General features: G+C 41.2%; 1 protein-coding gene across 1 annotated transcript; it reads right to left on the bottom strand.

The window, feature by feature from the left end:
• Positions 1–1,914: 1,914 nt before the first annotated feature.
• Positions 1,915–23,969, bottom strand: ASIP (agouti signaling protein; the record flags this gene model as incomplete). The annotated part of the gene is made up of 4 exons (XM_083873457.1): positions 23,781–23,969; positions 5,220–5,422; positions 3,067–3,128; positions 1,915–2,091 (listed from the first exon to the last, which is right to left on the bottom strand). Exons 2-4 carry the CDS (start codon positions 5,398–5,400, stop codon positions 1,915–1,917), a joined length of 420 nt encoding a protein of 139 aa, XP_083729583.1. The 5' UTR covers positions 5,401–5,422; positions 23,781–23,969.
• Positions 23,970–24,197: the final 228 nt, after the last annotated feature.

Genomic DNA, 24,197 nt, shown 5'->3' with positions numbered 1-24,197 from the left:
GTGGTTTGCAGATTCCTGAGCCAAGAAATTTGGCTAAAAGGCACACTTACATATATTTACAAAAATTCAAGTTTATATCACACGAGTCAATTGATGTGCCTTATTAGGAGGAGATAAGGAACACGATGACATTCTTTCATCATTAGGGCTCCTTCTTAGATTAATCTGGCAATTATATATATATATATATAGTATGAACAAAAATTTTTGACAATATCTGACCTTAGTTTTGAATTCTGGGCTTTAAACTGATTATTAGAATTTTTAAAAAAAATTCTTTATATGGCTTCAGCCCCTTTGGAGTGACATCTGTATCATCTTTTCCTGCCTGGAAGATTTTTGTAGCCCTCAGCTGTGATAAAAAATATATCAGTAAACAACTGTCTTCTCAATTAGACCTACACAGGAGATTAGAAAATTCTTGATTGGGATTAGAAATTCATGGCTAGAAAAAATCTGATTGTGAAAGCTAAAGAGCCCCGGAAGGTACCGTGGTGCAGGCAGGTGGAGAGAACATGGGAGATGTGGGTTAGCCCTGGAGTGCTCCTGTGGTAATGAAGAATAGCAGTTGGATAAAGGGAAAATGCTAAAAACAAGCAAGTAGCACAGAAGGAAAAAGAGTGTAGGGGAGCAGGGGAGTGACACTGTAAGTACAGAACAGAAGAGGTAAAAAGCAAGAGCTGGGGTCTGGCAGATAAAAAGTCTTCAGTGCCAGAGACGTTTTCTGCATCTGCTCCCTCCTTGCTCTCCTGGGAGCTTAACTAAGAAGGGTTTTCCTCCTGTGGCATCCTGGATACTTCAAGTGCAAGGCAAAGAGCTTCAAGAACAAGAGAAAGAAATCTTCTGTTGCCTTGAGCTTCAGCCATCTCTTTCTAAGCCTTTAAGTGTTGATACAGCATGTGATGTATTATTTTTCCCTGGCTGCTGTAGCACTTGGACATTCCCACCTGAATTCACCCTTGGAGATGGTTCTGGGAGCTCCTGCAGCAAGAAGGGGCAAAGAAAGGGATTGATTGTTGGAATGGTTTGCTTCAAGATGTACATGTGGGATATACATTCATCTTTTGCTGATCTTTCCTTTCTTCCTCAAAGTCCCAGATATGTCTTCCTGCTTTTGGGCTCTGTACATTCAGTGTCCTTGGAGCAGGCGAAGAAGGGCTGACTGAGTTGATTCCTACAGATATGGTTGGGGGAAAAAAAAAAATCTGATTTTTATATTCCAAGGCACGGATGCATTTAGGTTTCAAGTATATATGTATGTCATACCCCTGGGAGGTACTGCCTGGTGGCAGAATGACCAAAACCCCAGAAGGTGGATGCTTAGCTGAGGATGACTAGAAAATGTCCTTATAGCCTTGGGTCCATCTTTTCAGGTGGAATAACCTATAGAAATTCCTGTCTTGATTTTTGTTGAATATGTGAAAATGGAGTTAACCCCAAACCCTGCATTTTCAGCCTGATACTTTGGCTGAGCTGAAAGCTGGTGATGTCCCTGTGGGCAGAGCCAAGCTCCAGTCCCTCACTGGCCCAACCAGTCCTGTTTTAGTGACCATTTGGGTGCCATGGAGGCAGGTTTTGTGGTACTGGTTACACAATTCTGCAGACTGGCATTAATATGACCCTTCAAATAAATCTCCCAAACCTACAGGAATACAGAATTCATCATAAAACACAGTTCTTATCCTAAAAACGCCTAATCAATGCCCATCTCCCTGGTTGTCTGCTCCCTGAAATAACATCCAGGTTGTGAAAACATTTACCCACCCCATAATAAAGACTGTCCATTAAATTTTAAGAGGGGCAAATTCAAGCTTCAGAGCTCTCCATTTTGATTACTATACACATGGGGCAATTTGAAATATCCACTTGAGAAGCTAATGAAAGACAGAAGGCTTGTTGTGTTTCTGACTTGGCTTAGCACTTGGGGTTTAACATCAGGCACTGGCAGATCGTCTGGAAAATTCGACATTTGCACAAAGCACAGTAGTGACAGCAGGAATTCAAGTGTGGTTTGCAGGTTTTGAAGGTTGGCACACAGTTAGCAGCAGGTGAGGGCCTTGGCTTTGGAGAGATCTTGCGTTTAGCATTTTTCTGGAAGACAAAAACACGAGAATTCATAGACAGGTGAAATGAGGGTGGGGAACAGTGGGAGGTTCTGGGGGAATGAGCAGGTGGCTGTGGCAGTAGGAGCTGTGCTAGCAATGCAGAGGCATGATAGGGCTGGGAAATGGGAAAGGGTGGCTTGAGACCAACCTTCTGAGCAAAATGACAAACCTCATTTTGACCGTGACTGGATGGAGCTTTGGAAAGGGTCTGTAGGAAAGAGCGTGGCCAGCAGTGAAGAAAGGGGTGCAAAAATGTACTCAGCTGGTGAAGTTATCAATAGAACCAATTAAGATGTTAGGTTTGGATCTCCCAGCTTTTCAGATGAGTAAAAACTCCCTGTCAGTCTCTTGTTTGCTGAGCTGTGACACTGAGGGAGCAGGGGAGTGACTTCACAATTCTCCACCTCATGAGCCCAGTGACCCTCCATCTGAGGGAATCCCCACCTGCACACACAGTTCAGGGAGTGGAGAAGGACCTCTCATCTCCCCCAGGAGTGCAGCTTGGAACTGGCAACTTGGAAAAGTGGAAAATTTGGGTTTGCTCAGCATGAGCCTGGGACCTGGGAGGGATCTCTGGAGCCCAGCGGCTGCAGGCACCCTGTGCACTTTGGAAACTCAGAGTTATGGAATTCTTTGGATGGGAAGGGATTTTAAAGCCCATCTCATCCCATCCCTTGCCATGGGCAGGGACACCTTATGCTATCCCAGATTGCTGCAAGCCCTGTGAACCTGGCCTTGGACACTGCCAGGGATCGAGGGGCAGCCACAGTTTCAAATTTTCTTTCCACCATTATTGTTTCACATCTATATTTACAAGATTTAGAGCTTTAAAGTGTATGTAAATTATTTAAATCAGGGACTGACAGAATGACAGTAAAAGCCTTGCAAATGAATGCATGAGGGAAACTGTAGAAGTAACAAACTGTTCTAATTGAACAAAGTTTTCTGAACAACCACCTACCTTGGAAGCTTTCTTGTTCTCTGCCTCTTTTCTGCTGACTTTCTGGGATTTTCTAGTTAAATCTTCAATGAGAATAGCACAGCAAAATGTGGAATCAATTTTACAGAATGTTATTTCAATGAGATAATCCTATTTTTGTGTGAGAGGAAGCAGATAACCTGTATTGGCACCTCATTGCTGCAACTTTGCAGTGATGTTCATCTCAATTCAGAGTGTCTGAACTCTTTCACTGCTGCTTGTGTGAAGCAGAAGAGCAACTGCTATTTGTATTCCAGAAGGGATTTTTTACACATTGTTTGGTAGATGCAAACAGTTAATTATTTCAGAGAAATAAAATTAAAGGTCTCTGGTGAAAAAGATTGGGGTGCTCGTGCACAGTAGTCACAAAAATAGGAGAAATCTTTACAATTCCATAATTTTTTCTGTTAAAATGTGGTGCTACATGCATAATTTTGGAAGGAATTAACAAGTGTATGCTGCTTTCCACAAACAAAACTCTGCTGATTTGGCATAAACTCTGCATCTATGATGCCACTTTTCATTCCGCAGTTCTTTGTTCCTTCTCCCCCCGACAACCTCATTTTACATAATGTTACTTGCACAGGTGTTTCATCCTGTAACTTTGCTCTCTCTATATTTGTCACCATACCTAATTTTAGATATTATAACTGTGTAAATTCCATGACTGGGGTTTGATTTGAGCTCTAACACAGCAAGACTGTTAGAAGTGTGAGACTCTTCCCAGCTCATCAAGCTATTGTGGTATTTTTGATACCTTTATTCTGGGTGTGTGAGTTTTATAATAAACAGTATCTTTATGTAATGGATGATTGAGATAAAAACCATCCATATCCCCACTGGTAAATGGAGGCTCCTTATCTATTACAGGATGCTCTATCAATATATTTTTGCATATTTACTAATTGCTAGGATTTACAGAGTTGCAGAATGAAGAATAAATAGTTTGAGCTGGTTTGGGGGGATTCATTTATTTATCTTGTATCTTTATAAGTTAGGGTTATGCATTTCTAAGAAGCAGTGGGGAGAAATATGTCACAGCTCAGCCCATCTTCCATGTCTAAGGCATGGGCTGACTTCTGTGAGAAGATGGAGAAATCAGCTGAAGGGATTGTATTTTATATCTCTGATTTTAATTGGGGTAAAAAGGTTATTGGAATTGTGAGAGTGAAGGCATCAAGGATCACAAGGACCATGAAATGGTACAGCTTGGGAGGCTGCAGAACAGCACAAGCTTTGCTAAGGTCTCAGTTAACACTGATTTAACTCAGGATTCAGAGGTTCAGATTTCTTTGGAAATGCACGTGTGGGACAACTGTTTCTCCTTAAAAATATGTTGTCCTGAGCAAGAGCATGGAGAAAATACAGGAAACAAGGTAAGAACCAGAGTGCTTTAAACTAAAGCCCTAAAAAACTGCAGAAAGGAGCTAAACAGGAGAAGATTTATTTTTTAAATTATTAGCATTTTGGCACAGTTATGAATGTTCTGTAACTGATTATCTCCAAACACCCATGAGTTTCTTGAGAGAAGAAGTTGGTGTAAATTACATGGAAATAGTTAAGGCAGATGTAAGGAAATAATTTTGTGAAGAAAAGAGTTAAGTGTCACCCTAAAGAGGCTCTTCCCAAACAGGACAGGTAACTGTAGGGATAGAGCTGGTCCTGTCTTGGATAGATAAATAAATGACCCCTGGCTCTCCCTTGCAGTACTCTTTTCTTCCCCTGCTTAATGGCCAGGTGAACTGAGGTTATATTAATACCTATTAATGCTGTTGACTTTTCTACCACAAGAGCAGACCCTTAAAACCCTGACATTATGTTCCTTTTTTCTCACGTGCATAAGATTTTCAAAGGAAGGTTATTTCCCATATTAGCACGAAACCACTTCTCTGCAATACGAAAAGGCTTAAAGTGTGATACGAGCTGAAGTGAAACCTGTAAAACTAAAATAAATGGTATAATTTTTTTCCCCCTCTAAACTGAGGTTTATCACATTGTCATTCTTGGGGGCTGTAGCCACCACAGTTCTGCGCCCTATGAAGCTGAGCAAAATTATCCAAATAATCCAGAATAATCAACAGCAGTGGTTTCTGCAAATCTCGTTAATTTGGCACTGAAGGGCAGGTTTTACTCACCTGCTATGGAAATGGGTGGAAGATCTGAGAAGTCCATTTTGCTCCTCCTGGACAGGTTGCATTCTGTCTTCTCCTCAATGACCAAGTGGGAATCAGCAGCTCTGAACAGGCTGTAGCAGAGCAGGAGGCTGAGGAAGAGGTTCTTTCTTGCCATTGTGGGGATCAAAAATGCCATTGTCATGAAAACCAAAGTTGGTCAAAACCTATAGAAGTGATACAGGGATATGAATCTCAGCAATGGTTTTCTGTCATGTTGTGCAGCATTAACACAAATCTCTGACAATGGTTTTATTTCCAGTATCTTGAGTCTGATACTGGAATACTTAAGATTGTAGTTGTAAGAGTGGAAAAATGCTATCTTAAATACAACTCCCCAAGATGGTCTTTTTTCCTGATTCTTTTCTCAAAAGGTTTATTTCCCGTAAGATGTGAGGGTCCTCCCAACTGAGCTTTACAATGGTTATTATATGACCAAGGGCAGAAACTCAACCACAACATCAAATTTTGCCCAGAAAATCATGTCTACAAATTTGTGCTAGAAAACATAGAAAAATAATAACAATTTAAACCCTCTCCCCCTCCACACACAAATTGTGGTCTTAAAAATAAATCATGAAGTGATATCTTGTTTTATTACACCTCCAAGTGGTTGCTCTAATCCCATATAAATCACAGCCGTAACTCATGTGCATTATAAAAGGCCAGTGCTGTAAGTGTTTATGTGCCTTGGGGTTGGGCACTGAATAACTTCCAAGATGTGGCAAAGTCGGGGATTTGGGGATGCTTATGGAGGCACCTGAGCTGTGGAGCCTGGCCATTCACCTGAGCTGACAGTCCCTGCAGGGTACACAGACTGTGTCACCAGCCTGGACTCCTTTTCTTGTACTTTCTTGTTTCTCAAAGCTGATTTTTATTTCCATGTGCATCAGTTTTCTGCAGTGTCGGGGTTATGGGAGCCTTGTTCCCCCAGAGGCACTGCCAGTCTCCAGATTTATGGGTGGTTTTGTGTCTGTGAAAAGCTACTGGACGCAGTAAAGAGAGTGAGTGAAACCAAATGTTTTGGGCCATTCTTCTGGTTGTAATGACTTCATTACTAGGGAGTTAAAAGATGCAACATTTCTGCATTGGGAGGGCTTCAATCAGGTCACTACTGCTACACCAAATCTGTTCTACACCTGCTTTTATAGCTCCACTGACTACCCTTCCCTGAGAGATGGTCAGTATCACGCTTCGATTCCAAGTGCTTGGGATCAGTTCTAGAATTGTCTGTTCTGCAGGCCATGCTTGTTGGGAAAGATGAATCAGGGAAACCTTATAAATATGATTGTTTAGCAAAAGATTCTGAAAATATGAAACCTGTAATCGAAATGGAAGCGTACTTTGAGTTGTAGGATACCAAGTCTTAGTTACTATATAACCTAAAGACAATAGCCTAGCCAGCTGAAGGAGAATCCCTTTGGATTGAACAATCCCCTTCTGCTGGCTAAGGGATCCAAAGGTCAATGTAGCAAAACAGAAAAGTCTAAAGAGTAGTTTTTAGAGTTTAAAATATAACACATGGTAATGTAGTAGTTCTTATAGGCTGTATGTAGATTCTATAGGATTTTGTGTCTTGTATTGGTTGGTCACTGAAAATTAGAATATTCATCACAAAAGGAGATATAATGTATTGTAACCTGGACCTCGCTCTCTTGGTTTTCCTCTTCGCCCTGTCCCCTCTTCTCTTCTCTCTTCCCCCTGCACTCTGACCCCTGCCACGTCTCTTTAGCTCTCTCCCCTGTTCTTGCCAGCTTACCCTCTTGCTCTCTCTCTCGTTCTCTCTCTGGGACTTCCCTTCAGCCGAGGCTGGTGGCTGAAGGGAAGGCCCTTTCTACCCACGACCCTTGCAATAAAACCACATATTCTAGAATATCTCAGGTTTGCAGAATACCTTGTCCCTGTAAGTCATGGATGCTTCTACAATGCTCATGTAACAAATCAGTGCTGGGGGCATCGAGGCTGCTTCCACTGGTGGCTGTAGCTATGCCACGAGGATGCTCACCTCTGCTCTGGAGCCAGGCTGGGAGCTGGTTCAGCCTGGCAAAGACAAGGCTCCAGGGAGACAGGAGAACCCCTTCAGCCCTTATCAAAAAGAGGGAGAGCAACTTTTTATCCAGACAGAGAGTGATAGGACAAGGCCAAATGGTTTTAAACTAAAAGAGAGAGATTTAGGCACAGGGTGCCCAGAGAAGCTGTGGCTGCCCCTGGATCCCTGGAAGTGTTAAAGGCCAGGTTGGATGGGGCTTGGAGCAGCCTGGGACAGTGGAAGGTGTCCCTGCCCATGTTGGAACTGGAGGGGCTTTAAGGTTTCTCCCAACCCAAACCATTCTGACAGTTCATAATTCACTCCTGCATCTGTCTGGGCTCCATTGGCATTTGCAGGGATGCACATGCTGGATCCTTTGTTTTTTATACATCTGCAGGAGCTGCAACTGAAAGAGATGTATCTGAACCTGGCATTTTACAGGGGAGGAGTAACCTCTGGGGAGGCAGTGCTGCTGTGTCTGCACTTGAACTGCTGCACAGCTGGAGTCATACAAAGCAGATCTGAAAGTTCAGACCCCAGCTGATCAGAGTCATGGTTGTGGGTAGGAGTTTCCTTTGAATGAGTTGATTCAAATTTCATCATACCAGATGTGAAGAGCCTTTGATTTGATCTTGAATCACCTCTGAGAGAAGGTGCATCTTGTTTAGAAGACTAAAAGTTCCACTAACCCAAAGGAAAAAGTCTTGCTATGAGAATTTTTTGTTGTCATGGTAAAATCATGGGCTTGAATTTTCAGTAACTGCAGTTTAGTAAAGTAACAGGGTGACACCTCTGTGTAAATTCTTTACCTACTCTGATCTTGCAAACTCTTGTACAGAAGCTCAGCCCTCACCCATGGCAATTGCCCATTTATAATGGTTATATGTGAAAATATTTGCTAGGTCAGGATCCTACCCTCATACTTTTCTTATCTTCAGAAGAATTTCCCTTTTATTGGCTTTTCCCCATCTCTTTTCACAAAAGATGTCCAAACCTCACTGGGATTTCTTGATGCTTCCTAAAGACTGCTCTAACACAAACCTTCATGTGTAAATAACCATTAGGTCACAACCATTCGGGTCACAACTGGAACTTCTTTTCATGTAACTGATTTTACAAACCTGAGTATCCCTGGTGATGTTCATATTCTAGGTAGATGTTTACAATTCGTACAAGAACTAAATAATGACTTTTGTGCCCAAAAGCTTGTCTATGTTTTCCAAATATACAGCTGGTCAAATACAATACATTGCCTAAAAATATTAGCATGCTAAACATTAAAGTTTCCTGATTTTTCAGATCGAGGCTTAAAGGGAAGAAAAAAATTTTATGGTGAGGGTGATAAAACACTAGCACAAGTTATCTAGGAAGGTGGTCATGCCCCATCCCAGAAAACATTTAAGGTCATGTTAGAGGGTCTTTGAGCAACCTAATTTAGATGAAGATGTCCCTGCTCATGGCAGGGTAGTTGGATTAAATTACCTTTAAAGGTCACTTCCAACCCAATCTATTCCATGATTCCATGACACAGGGCTTGTCTGTGGCAGGTGGATGGAGATATTTGGGGTCTAATTCTTTCCTTGCCCTCAGCTGAGGTGAAGAGAGCAAGCTGTGAGCTGGAAGCTGTTTTGCTTTGCACACAGTGATGTTCATGCAGCAGATTTTGGTTTTTAAAGCAACTTTTTAGCCTCGTTGCAGGATATGCTCTGTAGGATACCTGTGGTGTTCAGGTCAGTGTGTGCTGCCCACCTGGAATGTTGGCTGGCACAAAGGTGCCTGATGGACACCACGTTGGCCTGCCCCCAATGTACTGTTTAAACAAGCTTCCACCCCAAAATGTTGCTTCTGTTGTATTTCCTTGTCTTTATCTTAGCAAAACTACCAGTGGATGTGATTTTGTTTGAGCAAACAGTAAAATTTTACAGCTGACATCTGCTCACTTCAAACAGCGACTCCTGAATGGTGGGTGGGATGGAAATGCAAACCTGGCTTGGTTTGATCCCTGGTGCACATGAGGGGTTTTAGTCACAAGCACTTGGGTGCTAGGGATTGTGCAGCCCTGGGGCAAGTATTGAACCTGGAAATCACACATATTTAGGGAATATGCATTTGCTCTGCAAAATTCTGTCCATTGGCTGGAAAAGCAATGCTCCCTGGAGCAGCAGAGTCTGCAAGGTGTGAACGGTCAAGTTCATGGAGGGATGAAGGAGAAGGAAAGTGGAATCAGAAGTGAATTAAAAAAGTGTTCTTGGCCCCAAACCTGCCAGAGCTCAAAGAGTGTTTGGGCAGTGCTCTCAGGCACAGGGTGGATTGTTGGGGTGTCGGTGCAGGGCCAGAAGTTGAAATTGATATTCCTTGTGGGTCCTTCTAACCTCAGGATATTCCATGATTCTATGATTAATCTTGGGTTTCCTTATTTGCATGGTATTGCAAAACTCTTCCCTAAGTTTGTTTTCTTTTTCTGGCATTAGAGAGAGATTTACTTTTCCATCTTGCCCATTATTTTCCTTCTGGGACTCATCAAAGGCTAATTAAAGCAATCAAACTATTTTCCTTACCTCTGGCTATATTCACATGTGTTTATTTCTGAGCACTTAAATTTAAGTTTATTTTCCTTTTGAGCCCCTTACAATTTAGAATTAAATAGCTTTAATAGTGGAATCTTGAGAGGAGAGTTCTGATTTCCCTAATGTTGCTAAAATGTGTGAGGAGAACTTTAGCATATGATTTTTAAATTTTTGGTTCTGAAGACTTAGTCTTGCCCAGCGGTGAAATTTAAGCAGTGAACGTTGGCTGCAGTTTAACAAACTATGTAAGGATGTAGTCAACATGTTGCAGTGGTCTTGATTGTTAAGGGAATTACAGAATTTTATTTAGAACTAAAACAAATTCAGACATTTGAAAGTTTGTTGCCAGTTGTCAGAGATCACAATACCCTTTTCTGTGCCATTCCCTCTCTGCTTTGGATTATGATATTCAATATGTAAATAAAGCATTTTAATCTTTATCCCAATTATTGTATTTCACAAGCATTTTTCCTGAATGTGAATTTGGAAAATGACAGATGATGGGAAACAACTTTTTTTTCTTTTTAGCCAATTTTTTGTGGTGTCATATTAAAAGACTTCATGAAAATTTGGTTTGCTTGGAAACACCCCGGTATATTCAACACTTTTGAGGAGAACTCATTTCTTGTCACAGCTTCACTCTCTTCAGAGATTTATCTTAATCTACAACAGAGTGATGAGTGTGAGACATTCATGCAAAAAGTCTGCTATGAACACTGGAAGGGACAAGTTGAAATTTTCTTAGACAGATTTTCTGACAACTTCAGATTGACTAACAAATTAATCAGCATCTTTATAAAGAGCTGAAAACATCTGCTTGGGGAAATGAGATGTTAAAGTAGGTGAACAAAGACCTATAAAATACAGAAAACCATTTTACAGCATTCAGTAAATCTTCACCTACACTGAGCTGCTGAGCTTCTGCTTTGAAAAGGATCCTGGAATCATTAAGGCTGGGAAAGAGCTCCAAGATCACCAAGTCCAACCTTTGAACAAACACCACCATGCCCACTACACCATAGGAGAGGACAGGAAAAAAAGGGAATGCAAGGAGAAAAACCAAGAATTAGTGGCTGCCTTGAAAAGTGTTGAGATTTTTAGAGGGTGAGAGACTGAAAAATTTTGAAAATGAAACATGGAAGTTGAAGGGATGACTGGGGATCCCCTGAGGGAATTCCATGGTCACCTAGAACTGTCCTAGCCAGTCTGCAGGGCAATCCCACCTCAACCATCAGGTTTCAGCAAAGGAGTAGCAGTAAAAAGGGAAATGGTGCTAAGGAGCACTTGGAGTGAAAGGAATGGATCCCCCTGAGACAAATGGGAATCACCAGTGCCCCAGGCAGAGCTCTGCTGGCTCAGCCAGGGCTTCCTCTGCCCTTTAAGTTTCCTACATCTTAGGATTGACTGCACAGAATGCACAGAAAAATAGGTGCTTTTTCAGGACTGTAAAGATGTGAAGGAAACCAAAGAGGAAACCAAAGGAATAGCTGCTACTCCTGTTTGAACCACAAAATAATTTGAGATTGATGCAAATTATGCAATTGAAATTGATTGAAACTGTGTTGTAACAGAACAACCTGGTGGCTCAGTTTGGGTTCTGACCTGAATCTCACTGAATTTCAGTTGTTTCACTCACTGCTGGGGGACTGGGTGATAATCTCAGTGCCCCTTTTTGGCACAGGCCTTCCGCACACCTCTCAGAGAACAGTGACAGGGCCAGAGCTTGCAGATAGGTTTTGGTGTTTGGGTGGACACCAGAACTCCTCAATCCTCTCCCCATGTTCTCCCTGGACAGCTTTTTGCCATCCACAGCCAGCACATCTGCCTTTGCTTTTCACACTATTAAAATAAGAGGAAAGTTGAGTGCGACCTTAATGTGGAATTGTGAACCTGCAGATTGGAAATACACTCAACACATGCTTAGTTCCAGCTGGGTTAGGGTGGGGCTTTCTCTCCATGAGTTGAAGTGGATCTTTGGAAGCATGAGAAGGAAAAAACCAGCATGTTTCTGTTGCCCTGTCATGTTCTGGTCTTAACTCTTAGACCATTTGGGAATTAAATTTTTATGCTCTTCAAATCCAATTGCAAAAGGCAAATTCTTGAGCACATCCAAAAGAACAAAAATGAAAGGAATTTCTAATTTTTCAGGTACATGGGTGCCCCATCCCTGGAAGTGTCCAAGGCCAGGCTGGACAGGGCTTGGAGCAACCTGACCTAGTGGGAAGCGTCCCTGTCCATGACAGGGGATGGAGCTGGCTCATCTCTAAGGTCCCTTCCCACCCAATCATTTTGTGATTCCATGATTTTATGATTCTATGCAAGGAAACGTTTTTCTCAGCATTTGGATCTCTTCATGTTTTACTCAAGTTCCACTTGGCAGCTATGCCACTGAGGCATTGATTTAAAAGAATTAAAGACTGTAGTCAAAATAAATAGTGCTGAGATAATGTAGCTAGGACTTCCCTTTTGCTAACAGAAGCCAGACTGAAGGAACTGATAAATCTTGGAAGGAACTGATAAATCAGGGAAGCTGTCAAACTAGGCTTTTGCATCCTGAATAATCAATAGACCCCATGAATACAATACAATCATAAATCAAACAGTCCCGGAAAAAAACAAGATTTAGCTGTCACGAACACTAAAGATTAAAAAGTCAAAGGAGGATGATCTTACTTCATCATTTTGAGACCCCACCCTATAGAAAAGACCACCCACCCATTTTAAAGAACAAACTACGCATGCTTGATGGCTTTTTGGGCTAATTACCATACAAAGCGGGAAATGGGATGTACCAAAGTTATGAATATGCATTTGTGTTTTGGGTATTCAATACTCCTGTACATAAAAGACCCTGTGATGATCTGTAAATTGTTGCGCGTGTGTTTCTGGGAGCTATCCCGCACGCTGCCCGGCGTCGTAATAAACATACACTTTCTAACTTTAAATTGTTAGAGAGTCTTTGTCCGTCATAGTTGGATATTGGTATTAGATCAATATCCATAGTTTTGTAATAAATCACCACCATTCCTGTTCTTGGAGGAGGACCCAAACAGGCAGTTTTATACAGCCTGACCACAGAATGAGGTGATGGCTTTCTCTGGGATTGCTCAGGAAGCCCAGTTTTCAAATGTTTTCTAATCTTTTCACCTTCTGTGACTTTGCTAGGAGAGGGGAAGGCTGTTTCCCAGTAAGAGAGGTCTCTGCATGCACATCCATCCCTTCCACTTGACCTTCAGTGCAGATTCAATATACATGGCTTTTCCCTTTGGGAGATATCCCATGTATCCCCATCTGCTACTGATCATAATAGGAAACCCACAATATACTTCCAGTTTTCCTCTTTTCTGCATCACAGTGAGATGCAGGATAATAAATACCACTACATTGCTTGGAGAGACTTTGTGGCCACTGCCAGCTCCAGAGCTTGCATGGACATCTCTCCGCAGGGCTTGTGCTTCATTAGTTCAGATCACTGAGGTTATAATTACCCCAATTCTGCCAAACTCAGCTGTTCTGAAAGCCATGAATACATGGTACAATGTATTAGTACAATGATAATCCCACTGGGTTTTGACATTGAATCAGGAATTGAGATTAATCTTTACACATAACTGCAGTAATCGTTGCATAAATGCGTTTACACAAACCACAAAAGATGTTGTGTTTATTCCAAACATGATTCCCTATTTGTCAGTCAATGACCATTGATTCCACCTCCCCCCGCCACCCCCCAAATCTGTTTTTTGCTATTCAAAATGTCACTATTAGATGGTCCCATTTGTGTACTTATTTCTGGGCATCTTTCATTCTAATTTCTCTTTTCTGATTTGCTCATAAAAAGTTTCCCGTGGTTGTGGAAAGCAGGTCCCAAGAGTGTTCCAGTCTCACACTTCATTCATTATTTCATGTCCTACCTTGGTATTTTGGGTCATTTTAAAAAAATGCAATGCATTCAGTTGTGGTGCTTGGGTCTAAATATAAACTTGGTGTGGTTAAAACTGATCCATGTGCTTTCTATGGAGACAGCCATTTCTGTAGCTGAAAATCAAAATTTTTAAGGCTTTCAAGCAAAATTAGGTCCAAGACTCTTTTCTTTTAAGAGTAACAGTTGAGGGTATTTTTAGTTTTCCTCTAATACCTGTACTTAAAGACACCAGCTAATGTTCTCCTCCAGCCCACATAATTTCCCTTAGGTTTCCCAGGAATGACCCTGGAGGCAGAGTTGCAAGTGAAGTTTGGTTTTTACACCCCTTGCAGTGAGGGATTTCATCTGTGTGCTCAGATGCTGCCAGACAGGGACATTCCTGCAAGACCCTCACTTGGAGCATGGTGGGATGGCAGGACACCAAGCTCCTCCTTGCAGTGGCCAGGTGGCTGAAAGAACTCACTTTCCCTCTTAATAAAATAGGTTTAAAACCTTATTCATCTGTATAAAATGGTGTCACCTTCACTTGTTTTTAAACAGCAAAAAAAGGACATGAATTTCTAGGATTGGGATTTCTATGGGATGCCAGTGTGTTACATCCAGATTTCTGCTCCTTTTCACTCTTAAATTGAAAAAAGCCTGTAATATACTATTGACTAAAGTCAAATTGGCATTGGAGCCCTTCTCTCAGCTCATTCTCATTCCATTGGTTCTTTCTTCCAGACTCTATCTGGTCCTTGGTGTATTTTTTTGTCATTCCCCAGTACAGGGGCCTGGTCCAAGAGGCACTGTCTCTTCTCTAGTCCCTCTATACCAATCCCACAATCAGTTCACTAGAATGAATTATGTTTGTTGAGAGAGAAGTGTACCAGAGAGAATTCTGTAGTGTTTGATGCAATATGCTGTTTCTGTGCAATTTTACTGTTAACATTTTTTTAACTTACTGAACTCAATCTACCCTTCTTGCTCCTTTCATTTCAATTTTCTAGTCCTACTTTCTGTGTTCTTTCATTTTCAGCCATCCACTGTGGCCTGTAACTTTTGACAGAATTCCCTTTAGGGAATTTTCTCTCACCTGCCATTTATTTAGTTCTTTTTCCTTTGCACACTTTCATTGCTTCCCTACCTTTGTCCTCAGAATCTCCAGCTAGATAATCCTGAGGAATGAAGCTGTGAAACCGGATGAGATGCAACAGTGCAGAGGCCACATTTAAACACTTTAGCTCGAGAGCAAACTCCCATTAATTTCTAAAGGTAATGACTTCTGGATTTCAAATGATAAAAGAAGAACCGACTGTATTGTTTACAGCATGACCAAGAGTGAGAATGTGATGCAGCTGTGTATAAAAAGGCAAATGAATTCTAGGGTGTCTAGAGAAGGAACTTGTAACTGAAATATGAAAGTGTTTAATATTTCATGGACATACTGGTCTTCATTTAGAGAATCATGTCCAGTTTTGGTCGCCCATGTGGAGCAAAAATGTGTGTAAGTCAGAATGAATGCCAGCAAAGAATAATAATTGCTTGAGATAAAAGGTGATCCAGCAATACTGCCAGAGGTCCTGTGCTTTACACCCAATTTCCTTATACCCCATTGGCAAAAGTTCCCTCTTTTGCATCAATCCTTCCTATGATCTCCAGATATTTGGGGCTCCTTGATCTGCCTACAGAGCAGTCAGGAAGGTCAGATATTAATACAGTATATTTATATCTTATATAAATATGAAAATAATTGCCATGTGCAGGAATATGCACTGACAGGAATAATTGGGCTTGCATGTATTTTACAGATGCTGTATACATTATTGTGCACATAAATACAAACGTAACCATTTTAAACTCTGTGTGCATGTGAGGGAGGGGACAGCTCAGCACAGGCTCTTTGAAACCACTCTGTGTGTATTTTCTCTCACAGTTATGCTGGTTTATCAAGCCCCCTGTAATTAGACATATGACATACTGTTTAGACCAAAACCACTTGAGCTTGGAAATGAGGAAAACAAATTTCCCTCTGAAGGATCTTCAGCTGAGTTCTCTGTGCCATCATAGCTCAAATTCCAGGTAAAAAAGGTGGGAATCACACTTTATGGCAGTGAGGGGCCAAGACTCACTGGCTTTTAGAGACAACTGTGGTAAGACTGAAAAGGAAGAGTCCTCTTAGAAGAAAAACTTGTCCATCGCACCCTGTACAACTCAGGATAAATGACTCTGTTTGTTCTCCTCTCTCCCACTGCCTGTTTGGAGCCATCCCTGCTCAGATGCTCTGTTCTTTGGTTTGAATTACAGGAGAAAAAGTTCAGAGGAGACATAAGGAAAACTTTTGCCACGTGCAGGGTAGGGAAGCACTGCAATCCTTGCCTGGAGATAATTATTTATTCTCCAAAGTCAGGGAGATTTAGGAATTAATTGGATGTCTGTCAGTTAGTCTGCTCTGACATTTCTCATATTCAAAACTAATACAGATTCAAAAAGAACCCCCAAACCAGACAAAGCTGCATCCTCCCAGGAACTATTTAGTGTGATGGTGCCTATAAAGCATCAGCAAGGGCTGGATCCCTGTCTCACTTTCCATACAGATGTCAGATGCCACAATTGGGGATGGAGTGAATTTTAAAACTAGAAATAGATTAGTAACAGAAATACTTAGACAGAACTAACATTTAAAGAAGTAACTCTGATACCAGCTGTGTTCTACCCAGGTGGAAAAGGCCCAGGGAATACAGGAATTCTAAAGCCTGTTTGCAGGGATGGAGATGAATGATGTGGCTCTTGTAAATGGTTTCAGGGATGTGGTCTGTACCAGAGCTATTGTGCTCATTACTGTGTTTGCAATGGATTTAGACGTGACTACTGGACCCATAATTTAGAGGAACCTTGAGAAAATAGTCTGAAATCCCCAGAACAGGACTGGATAAACAAAGTGCTGCTAAATACCTAGGAGGGGGAAAAGCTGTAATGAAGCTACAGCTTGCAAAAACAAACGAAACCACTGGGATCACATGGCCTGATTTCTTCTAGGACAGGCTGGAGACCCTGCCTAGATTTCAGTATTTCAGGCTTAATTGAATGAAGTGATAACATCTCTGGTAATTCATTGCTCTAAATTTGTTTTATTTCAATTTCTAGGAACAGAATCCTTCTAAACCTTCTTCATTGTGGCAAATGCACTTACTTTCTTTTTCCCCTCATGAGAGGTGCTTGGATGAGGAAGTGACTTCCTAATAATCTCCCAGCTAAGGTGAACAGGTTAAGCCTGTAGAATTGCTAAATATAAATGACTTCTCTTCCAGTTCTTTGGTTATCCACATGGCTCTCCTATTCAGCTTGCTAATTTTTCATTACAAGCAGAGGTAGTGACCTTGACTGGGCCAAATAATCTCCTTACTTCACTCTAGTCATCTTTAATCAAGTTCTCTGCATTCTACTTCAAAATTTTGCTAAGATTTGAGCCCACACAACAGCTTAATTATCCAGAGGGCTTGGATCCACGTGGCTTAATTATCCACAGAGCCAAAAAGTCAGTGATAATTACCTGGCTATTCCCTCTTACTGAAAACAAGTTTCTCACCGGCTTCACCAGTTTAACAATTAGCACCTAATCTGAGATGGCTATTCAGCCTTCCTTCAAGGTGCAGCTTGGAATTTAAGCTGTCTCTGAAGACTATAATTTTGTTTCCTGTTTTTAAGTAATTCTAACATTCTGTTTTAATACCATCAACATCTTATAGTATTTTGTCCATTTAAAATGACATGTGTTCCTGGTCCCAGGAGCTGAAGGACAGGACTCTATGATTGTTTGAAAATGTACTCATGCCTTCATACTGAGATTTAGGGGATTTTTAAAAAAACATTCTTTAAATCTTCTCTCCTATTCCTCATTTTCTGCATGTTTAAGTCTTTCTGGCTCATTTGGGGGAAATCTAAGATATGATTTCCAGCTCTAGGGAACTGTCTCTAGAAGTATGACCACGTAAGAAGAGAAGCCAAGGAAGTGCCTTTGAATACTGTACAAAAGAGGAAGCTTTCAAGCTATTGCTGCTCCATTTTCACTTTCTAGAAAAACCCCTATTTTAAATACTCATCCCTTTGCTATGTTGTAAGAGCATGCCTTGTCTTTTAAGGCATTACTTTTTTTACACATCCATCGCCTCTCTTCCAATTCATGATTAGACACAGGCTTTACAGGTGTGATAAATTTAGGGTAAAAATTCGCGTATGAAATAATAATCCGATGTGTAATGAGAATGATGTTAATAAAAATTGTGAAATCCAGTAGAAGGCTAATCGTTCTCCCCCAGCCTGCCAATCTCAGTTGCAAAGACAGGACAAGAATCATCAGACTAGACAAAGACACTGGCCAACCTTGATAAGAATCACTTCCTCGCCAATGCAAGGAGAAATTCCTTCTTGACGACGATGCCAATCTCATCAACTCTCTGGCGCAACAAGCAAAATGAAATCAGCATAAGACTGACCCGTGAAATTGACATAAGAAAAGAGCTTTCCCGGAATGAAAGAACGGGACTTGACAAGATCCGGGAAGGCCATCGAAAAGAAATTCGGACTATTAAGCCCATCCTCGACACCTGGACTGCCTAAGGGCAGAAAAATCCTATAAGGCGTCTTGTACATCGGTGCGGACCCCTATCCACCCAGCGCGGCGCTGACATTTTCCTATTTTTGTGGTTTTCTCATCTTTCTGGTGTTCGATATTGTTATTAATAAATTGTCTTTTATTAATCCGATATTTGCCATTGCATTTGTAACAACAGGCATGGACATGTGAGATTTCCTGTTGGTATTCCCTTTGAAGCCTTTTTTGGTTTGGGTTTGTTCTATTTGTACATTTGGAAACAAATTGGCTTTTGTAACAATCAAGACATCTAGAATGTGAAGTCGGTTTTTTAAAATAGAATATTTGGTCTCTTACTGGTGGAGACTAATGGTGGATTTACCGCTGAAATCCTCTGGGCAACAGCAATCCTTCTGGCCATGGGGTAATATGATAACTAAGAACAACGGTCAGTTTATATCTGGTGGTAAAAACAAAATTAATTTGCTGTCTGGATTTTCCTGCTGATCAGTTTTAAGCAATTTGCTTGACAGTGAGAGGACAGAGGTGCTGAGGTCCATGTGGTACTTGTTTGAAGGTGGGAAGCAGAGTGAGGAAGAGGAGCTGTGGTTTTGGCAGGGGTTCCCACTGTGCAGTACATGCCCTGGAGATAGGGTGCAGTTGTGCTGCTCCTGGTGATCAATCCAGGATGATGCATCCCAGACTTGGTGGGGCCCTGGGTGTTTCTTCCCTGCTCCAGGTGATGGGGCTGGCTCTGATACAGCCCAGCTGTACCCTGGGATGAGGATGCTGGGGCAGACCTGGGAGGTGCCTCCCAGGCACTCCCTGCTTCCCTTGGATGCCTTGGAGAAGAGAGGAATTCCTGCTTGGCTGGTGGCAGACACACTTACTGAAGGGAATCTTGAAGGGGCTATGACTAAGGGGTTAAATTTAAAAGAGAATACTAGAAGTCTTTAATTTGTGTTCCATGTATAATGCGGTTTCTAAATATCCTATCATTTTTTCTGCCTGTGCCCTTGACATCCTCACTGAGAGGGTCTGACTCAAATTAATCTTGGTTTGTAAACACAATTTCTTCTTGAGGGCAGCACTTGCATATTGGTGACACATGTTGGCCTGTCCCAGCTGAGAGTGCTGAGTGGCAGGGAGGGGAGACCTTCCTGGCTGCTGATGGGGAGAAAAGGAGGTTTCTGGACATTCCTTCCACATCCTGGCAAGGTTGTGTTATCCTGACTGTGGCACAGACATTTAAGAGCACTTGGAGCTATTGGATTCACATGAAGCAGCTGCAAACTTTATCTGCTGTACTCACGTGTCCCCGCTAGAAATGAGGAAAAAGAAAAGAAGAATAAAGTACTTTGCGTTGCTCTTGTCTGTGTGTGGAAAATCCTGGGATCAGGGACTCAGATGTCATGTCCCATATGGAAGGAAGAGATTGGAGCAGTCTTGGGTATCTGTGCAAGATCAGTGAGAGCTGTGGACTCTCTCTACAAAGCGCCGTCAGCTTTTCCAGGGAAGGAGGGAAATCCATGTGTAGCCCATAAGTGGAAGTAAGGATGAAGACAAATTTCTGGAAGTGCCATATTAATGGACTAACACAGGAAAAAAAAAAAAAACAAACATTCTAAGAAAAAAGTCACCACGGACAAATATCCAAGAAAAAAACGTGTGCTGTGCATTTGGGCTGAGAAATGCTGCTCTTGGAAGCAGGAATGTAAAAGAGTTTGGGATTGAGGTGGAACTGAGCTTGCAGTGTAGCACTGCTGTCAAAGTGCAAATGGAACTCTCAAATGGGAAATTGGAGCAGCTTCAGTAGGAGGGGGGATATTTGTTTGAGCTCGGTGTAGCTGTGTCTGGAAGGCACTCCAAGAACACCAGTAATTTATTGGAAAAGTTTGGATAAACCAAAGAAATTGAAAAGTGTGTCTAAAAAGAGCCTCAAAGCTCAATCCCTGGAATTCCAAAGGGAAAATGGAGAATGTCTCAGTTCCTGCGTGTGCTTGGCAGGTTTGGAATGAGAATAGATGAAAAATGAGTTTTCAAGCAAGATGACAAAGCTCTAATGAGATGAAGCTGCCAGAAGTACAAGCCAGGCCCAAAACATTTTCAGGATTTGGACCATTCTTGTTCAGTAACAATTATATTTTAGAACTTCTGCTTTTGGCTTTTCTACTACAGAAACTTGAGTTTTAATTTTTTTTTTCTAAGAAATACAGCTTCTAAGCAAAACTACTGGAAATTGCATCATTGTTTTTGTTATGGGCTAACTAATGACTAGAACTTCAGTTTAATTTATGATCTTACCAGTCTCTGAAGCTGTGCCAGGAGCATGGATGTTCATTTCAACTCTGGAATTTTGGGGACTCATACAATCATGGAGACAAAGATGTTGTTTTTACACTTATGGCATCACAGTTTTCCTACCAACTTGACCTACCTCTCTATTTATTTATTTGCAAGTGTTTTCTTTTAATTTTTATATTCTTTTTAGGTTTGTTTTGTTTGATTTGCTTTGGAGTTTATTTTAATTTTTTTTTCTTACATTTTGATATCTCTGAAACCACTTTAGGTCATGGAAAATAAAAGTTACCTCTGGAGTGTCAGGTATTGAATCAGACCCATTGAAGCAGCCCATTTCAAAACCTTAGGAATATTCTGAAAGAACAAGCTTTGAAATTCAACAGATAAATTATTGTAAAGCTCAGAGTGAATCTTAAATAATAGATACATAGACATTATTTATATATATATCTGATATGTGGTAACATATGTTACATCTGATGATTCACTATGGGCCACTGGATGGTTCCACACCAGGAACCATTTTCTGAATTTTTCTGCCCATTTTCTGAATTTTTCTTTTAAGCAAATACATTTCCACCCACAAAAAGCATGGATGCCTCTGTCAGTTGTGCCTCCCCAGAGGGTTCCCCCAAAAGAACGTCCCTGCTGCCATCAGCAGTTAGATCTGGGACCTGCAGCTGCCCCGAGCACAGCTCCCCTTCCAGGGTTGCTTTCCACTGGCACAGGAAATGCCTCAGTTATGGGAACTTCTGAAAATTCATTGCAAAATTAATGTCAAATTTTGCTCTGCAGGGAGATAAGAGGCTGATGTGCACACCCAGACATTTTTAACTGAGATATTTCTATTGTCAGGACAAAACCCATACTTTGTGTTTTGCTAAACAATTAAAGTTATTATGTTGAACAGATTCAAAATACTCAATTCAATACTATTTGTGCTGTAATGTTTTTCTCATTATCCCAGGTTGTTTTTGTAATGGCATGAGCATTTCAAGATGCAGAGAGAAGCAAATGGAAAAGGTGTAGTGAGTGTTCCCTGCAGAGAGTGCTGCCTTCTGTTTCCTAATCACTCAAATTCAATATACCGATTGTAAATTAAATAAAAGTTTATCCATATGAGCAAAGAAATTTTAAAAGAAGTTGTCTGATTTGAAAGAAAAAAAATAAGATTACTATTCCACTTAGGTTGGGTGGGGTTTTTTCCATTCAATTTGCTTTTTAAAGGAATGTTATTAATATTAAAAAAAAATAAAGTTAATATTTTTTCTAAGCAAATATCCTCTAGGAGCACTTAATGAAGAAGATATTAATTATTTAGCCAAGGCTTTTAGTAGGTGTTCAGTCTGGAAAATACTGAGGAGTGATTCATGTGTATCTCGGCTTCTGTCTGTGTGTAACACATTGAAAGGAATAATAAAGAAAAAGCCTATTTTTAAGCTGGCAAAATCCTTCAGTTTTCAGTGAATTGGGGGCTTTTTATGTACAAGAAAAAGAGATGATAATTAGGGAAAATACTATTATTTGTGTGTTTCTGCATTTGGAATAGAATGCTGTGAAAGCTTTCTGAGCCTGCTTCAGTGGGGAAAAATATAATTATTCTGTGAAGTGAGAAATGCATTGGGAAGTGAAACTGATATTTGTAAAGTAAACGTGGGATGTTCTTGGGGGAAAAAAACCCAAACAGGAACAAATAATGAAAGAAAAACTAAACCCTACTAAAGACAACAACAAAAAAGGCTCCAAACCACCACCAAAACCAAGCTACAAAAATCCCCCTTAAGCCCTAAGAAGCATCAAAAGATCCTTCTGAGAGACATTGATTAAACTGTCTAAAATGAGAGAGTTCAGACTATCCGAGGAAAATGCCTGGAATTTTAAAGGGGCAGGCAGGGGGGACACTCCAGTATTGCCTCTGCAGGGCTCTCCCTGGCTTGGTCAGAGCATTTCTCACATTAAGAAGATGCCCAGAACCTCCCAAATTTCCAGGCACAGCACCAAAGGCACTTTAGAACGCAGTGAGTGCTCCTTTGCCTTCGTGCTGTGGCTGAAAGGCAGCAGAAAGAGAGAGCTGTAAAGTATAGATGGAGAAATAAAGCAGGAAAAAGTAGACAAAAATCTGGACAACAGAAAGAAATTAATCCTTTTTGGAAGATAACAACTGTAATAAAATTACCATTAAATTGTTCATTTTCCTGTGATTGCAAGGACTATAAAATTGATAGAATAGATAGGATTGATAGGGACTATAAAATTGTATAGAAATTGATGTTGAAAGAAAAATTCTGGTGCTGCCAACAACAATCAGAAATGACCTCTCCATTTTGTATCTTGTTAACTGTGTAAAGCAATCACTGCTTGCTGAACTCACACAAAATTAAAGAATATTAAGAATACTAATGGAAGACTGAACAATGGGATATGTGTAGTGTAAGATTAGTTTTTGTGAGGTGCTACACAGAAAGCTGACAGGGCAAGTCAGAAAAATAATTACAGTCTGATGCTCAAAGAAAAATAGTATCACTCCTAAAATAGATAAAATCCAATCCTTTATCTTTCTAGAGTTATGAAAGCTTCAGGGGAAAAAATATTTATTTTAACATTATATCATAATTTTATTTACTGCATTTAGGGGAATAAAATAATGTCACTAATTGATCAGAAGAGTGTAAAAATAGAGCTTAGGAAATGTACATTGTTAATTTTAAAATCATGTAATAAAAGAGTGAAGAGACATAACATCTAAAATAATTTCAGGAAGAAAAGAAGTAGCTTAAACGAGAAAGCAAAATTAAAAAAAAAAAAAAAAAAAAAAATGAAGAGGCAGAAACATCAAACAGAATCCAAATAATCCAAATCGCAGGCACTGCCTGGAAAAGAAGGTTTTGGAGTAGAACAGAAAAGTCGAGCAAATAAACGCAGAAGAGCAAAATGGCAAAATAACAGAGTTAAGAGAGATTTAAAACTTTACAGCTTGCCAGGCCCGTGAGGGAGATCTGCAGGACTGGTGTGAGGTGAGGGAAGGCAAATCTCTCCGGCGCCGTGCGGCAGGGAAATGGGACCGCCTCAGCCCGGGGAGCGGAGGGCCAGGAAAGTGCCCCGTGTCGGAGCCACGGGGGTTTGTTCCTACCGAAGCAGGAGGTGTCCCGTTCATGGGCCCGGCCCGGGCAGGTGCTGCTGTCCCCGTCCCGCGGCTCCTCGGGGCCGCCCCGGCAGTTCCGCTGCCCCGCGCCGCTCCCGCCCGGCCCGGCAGCGCCGATGGTCACTCTATCCTGCCTCAATTTCTGCTTTTTCTCAGTTCCCCCTCGCCCACCCCCCCCCTTTTCCCCCTCCCTCCTTCTCTCTTTGCTGTCTCATGGAAAAAAATAAAAAGAAATCTAGTGGAAAGTTGACCCTCAGCCCCTCCTTTTTCCTCCCATTTGAAACCCACCAGGACAGACTCGGTCCCGCCATCTCCAGGCGGAGGCGATTCCAGCTGAGGTTTTCCTGTGTACTCAGGTAGAAAAGGACAGATAGCAGGGGAAGGGAAAGGCCTGCTGATAAAAGC

Source organism: Zosterops lateralis, assembly GCF_965231275.1.
Source record: "Zosterops lateralis genome assembly, chromosome: 16".
In the NCBI taxonomy this organism is placed as follows: domain Eukaryota; kingdom Metazoa; phylum Chordata; class Aves; order Passeriformes; family Zosteropidae; genus Zosterops; species Zosterops lateralis.
This window is presented reverse-complemented; position numbering and strand designations above follow the sequence as displayed.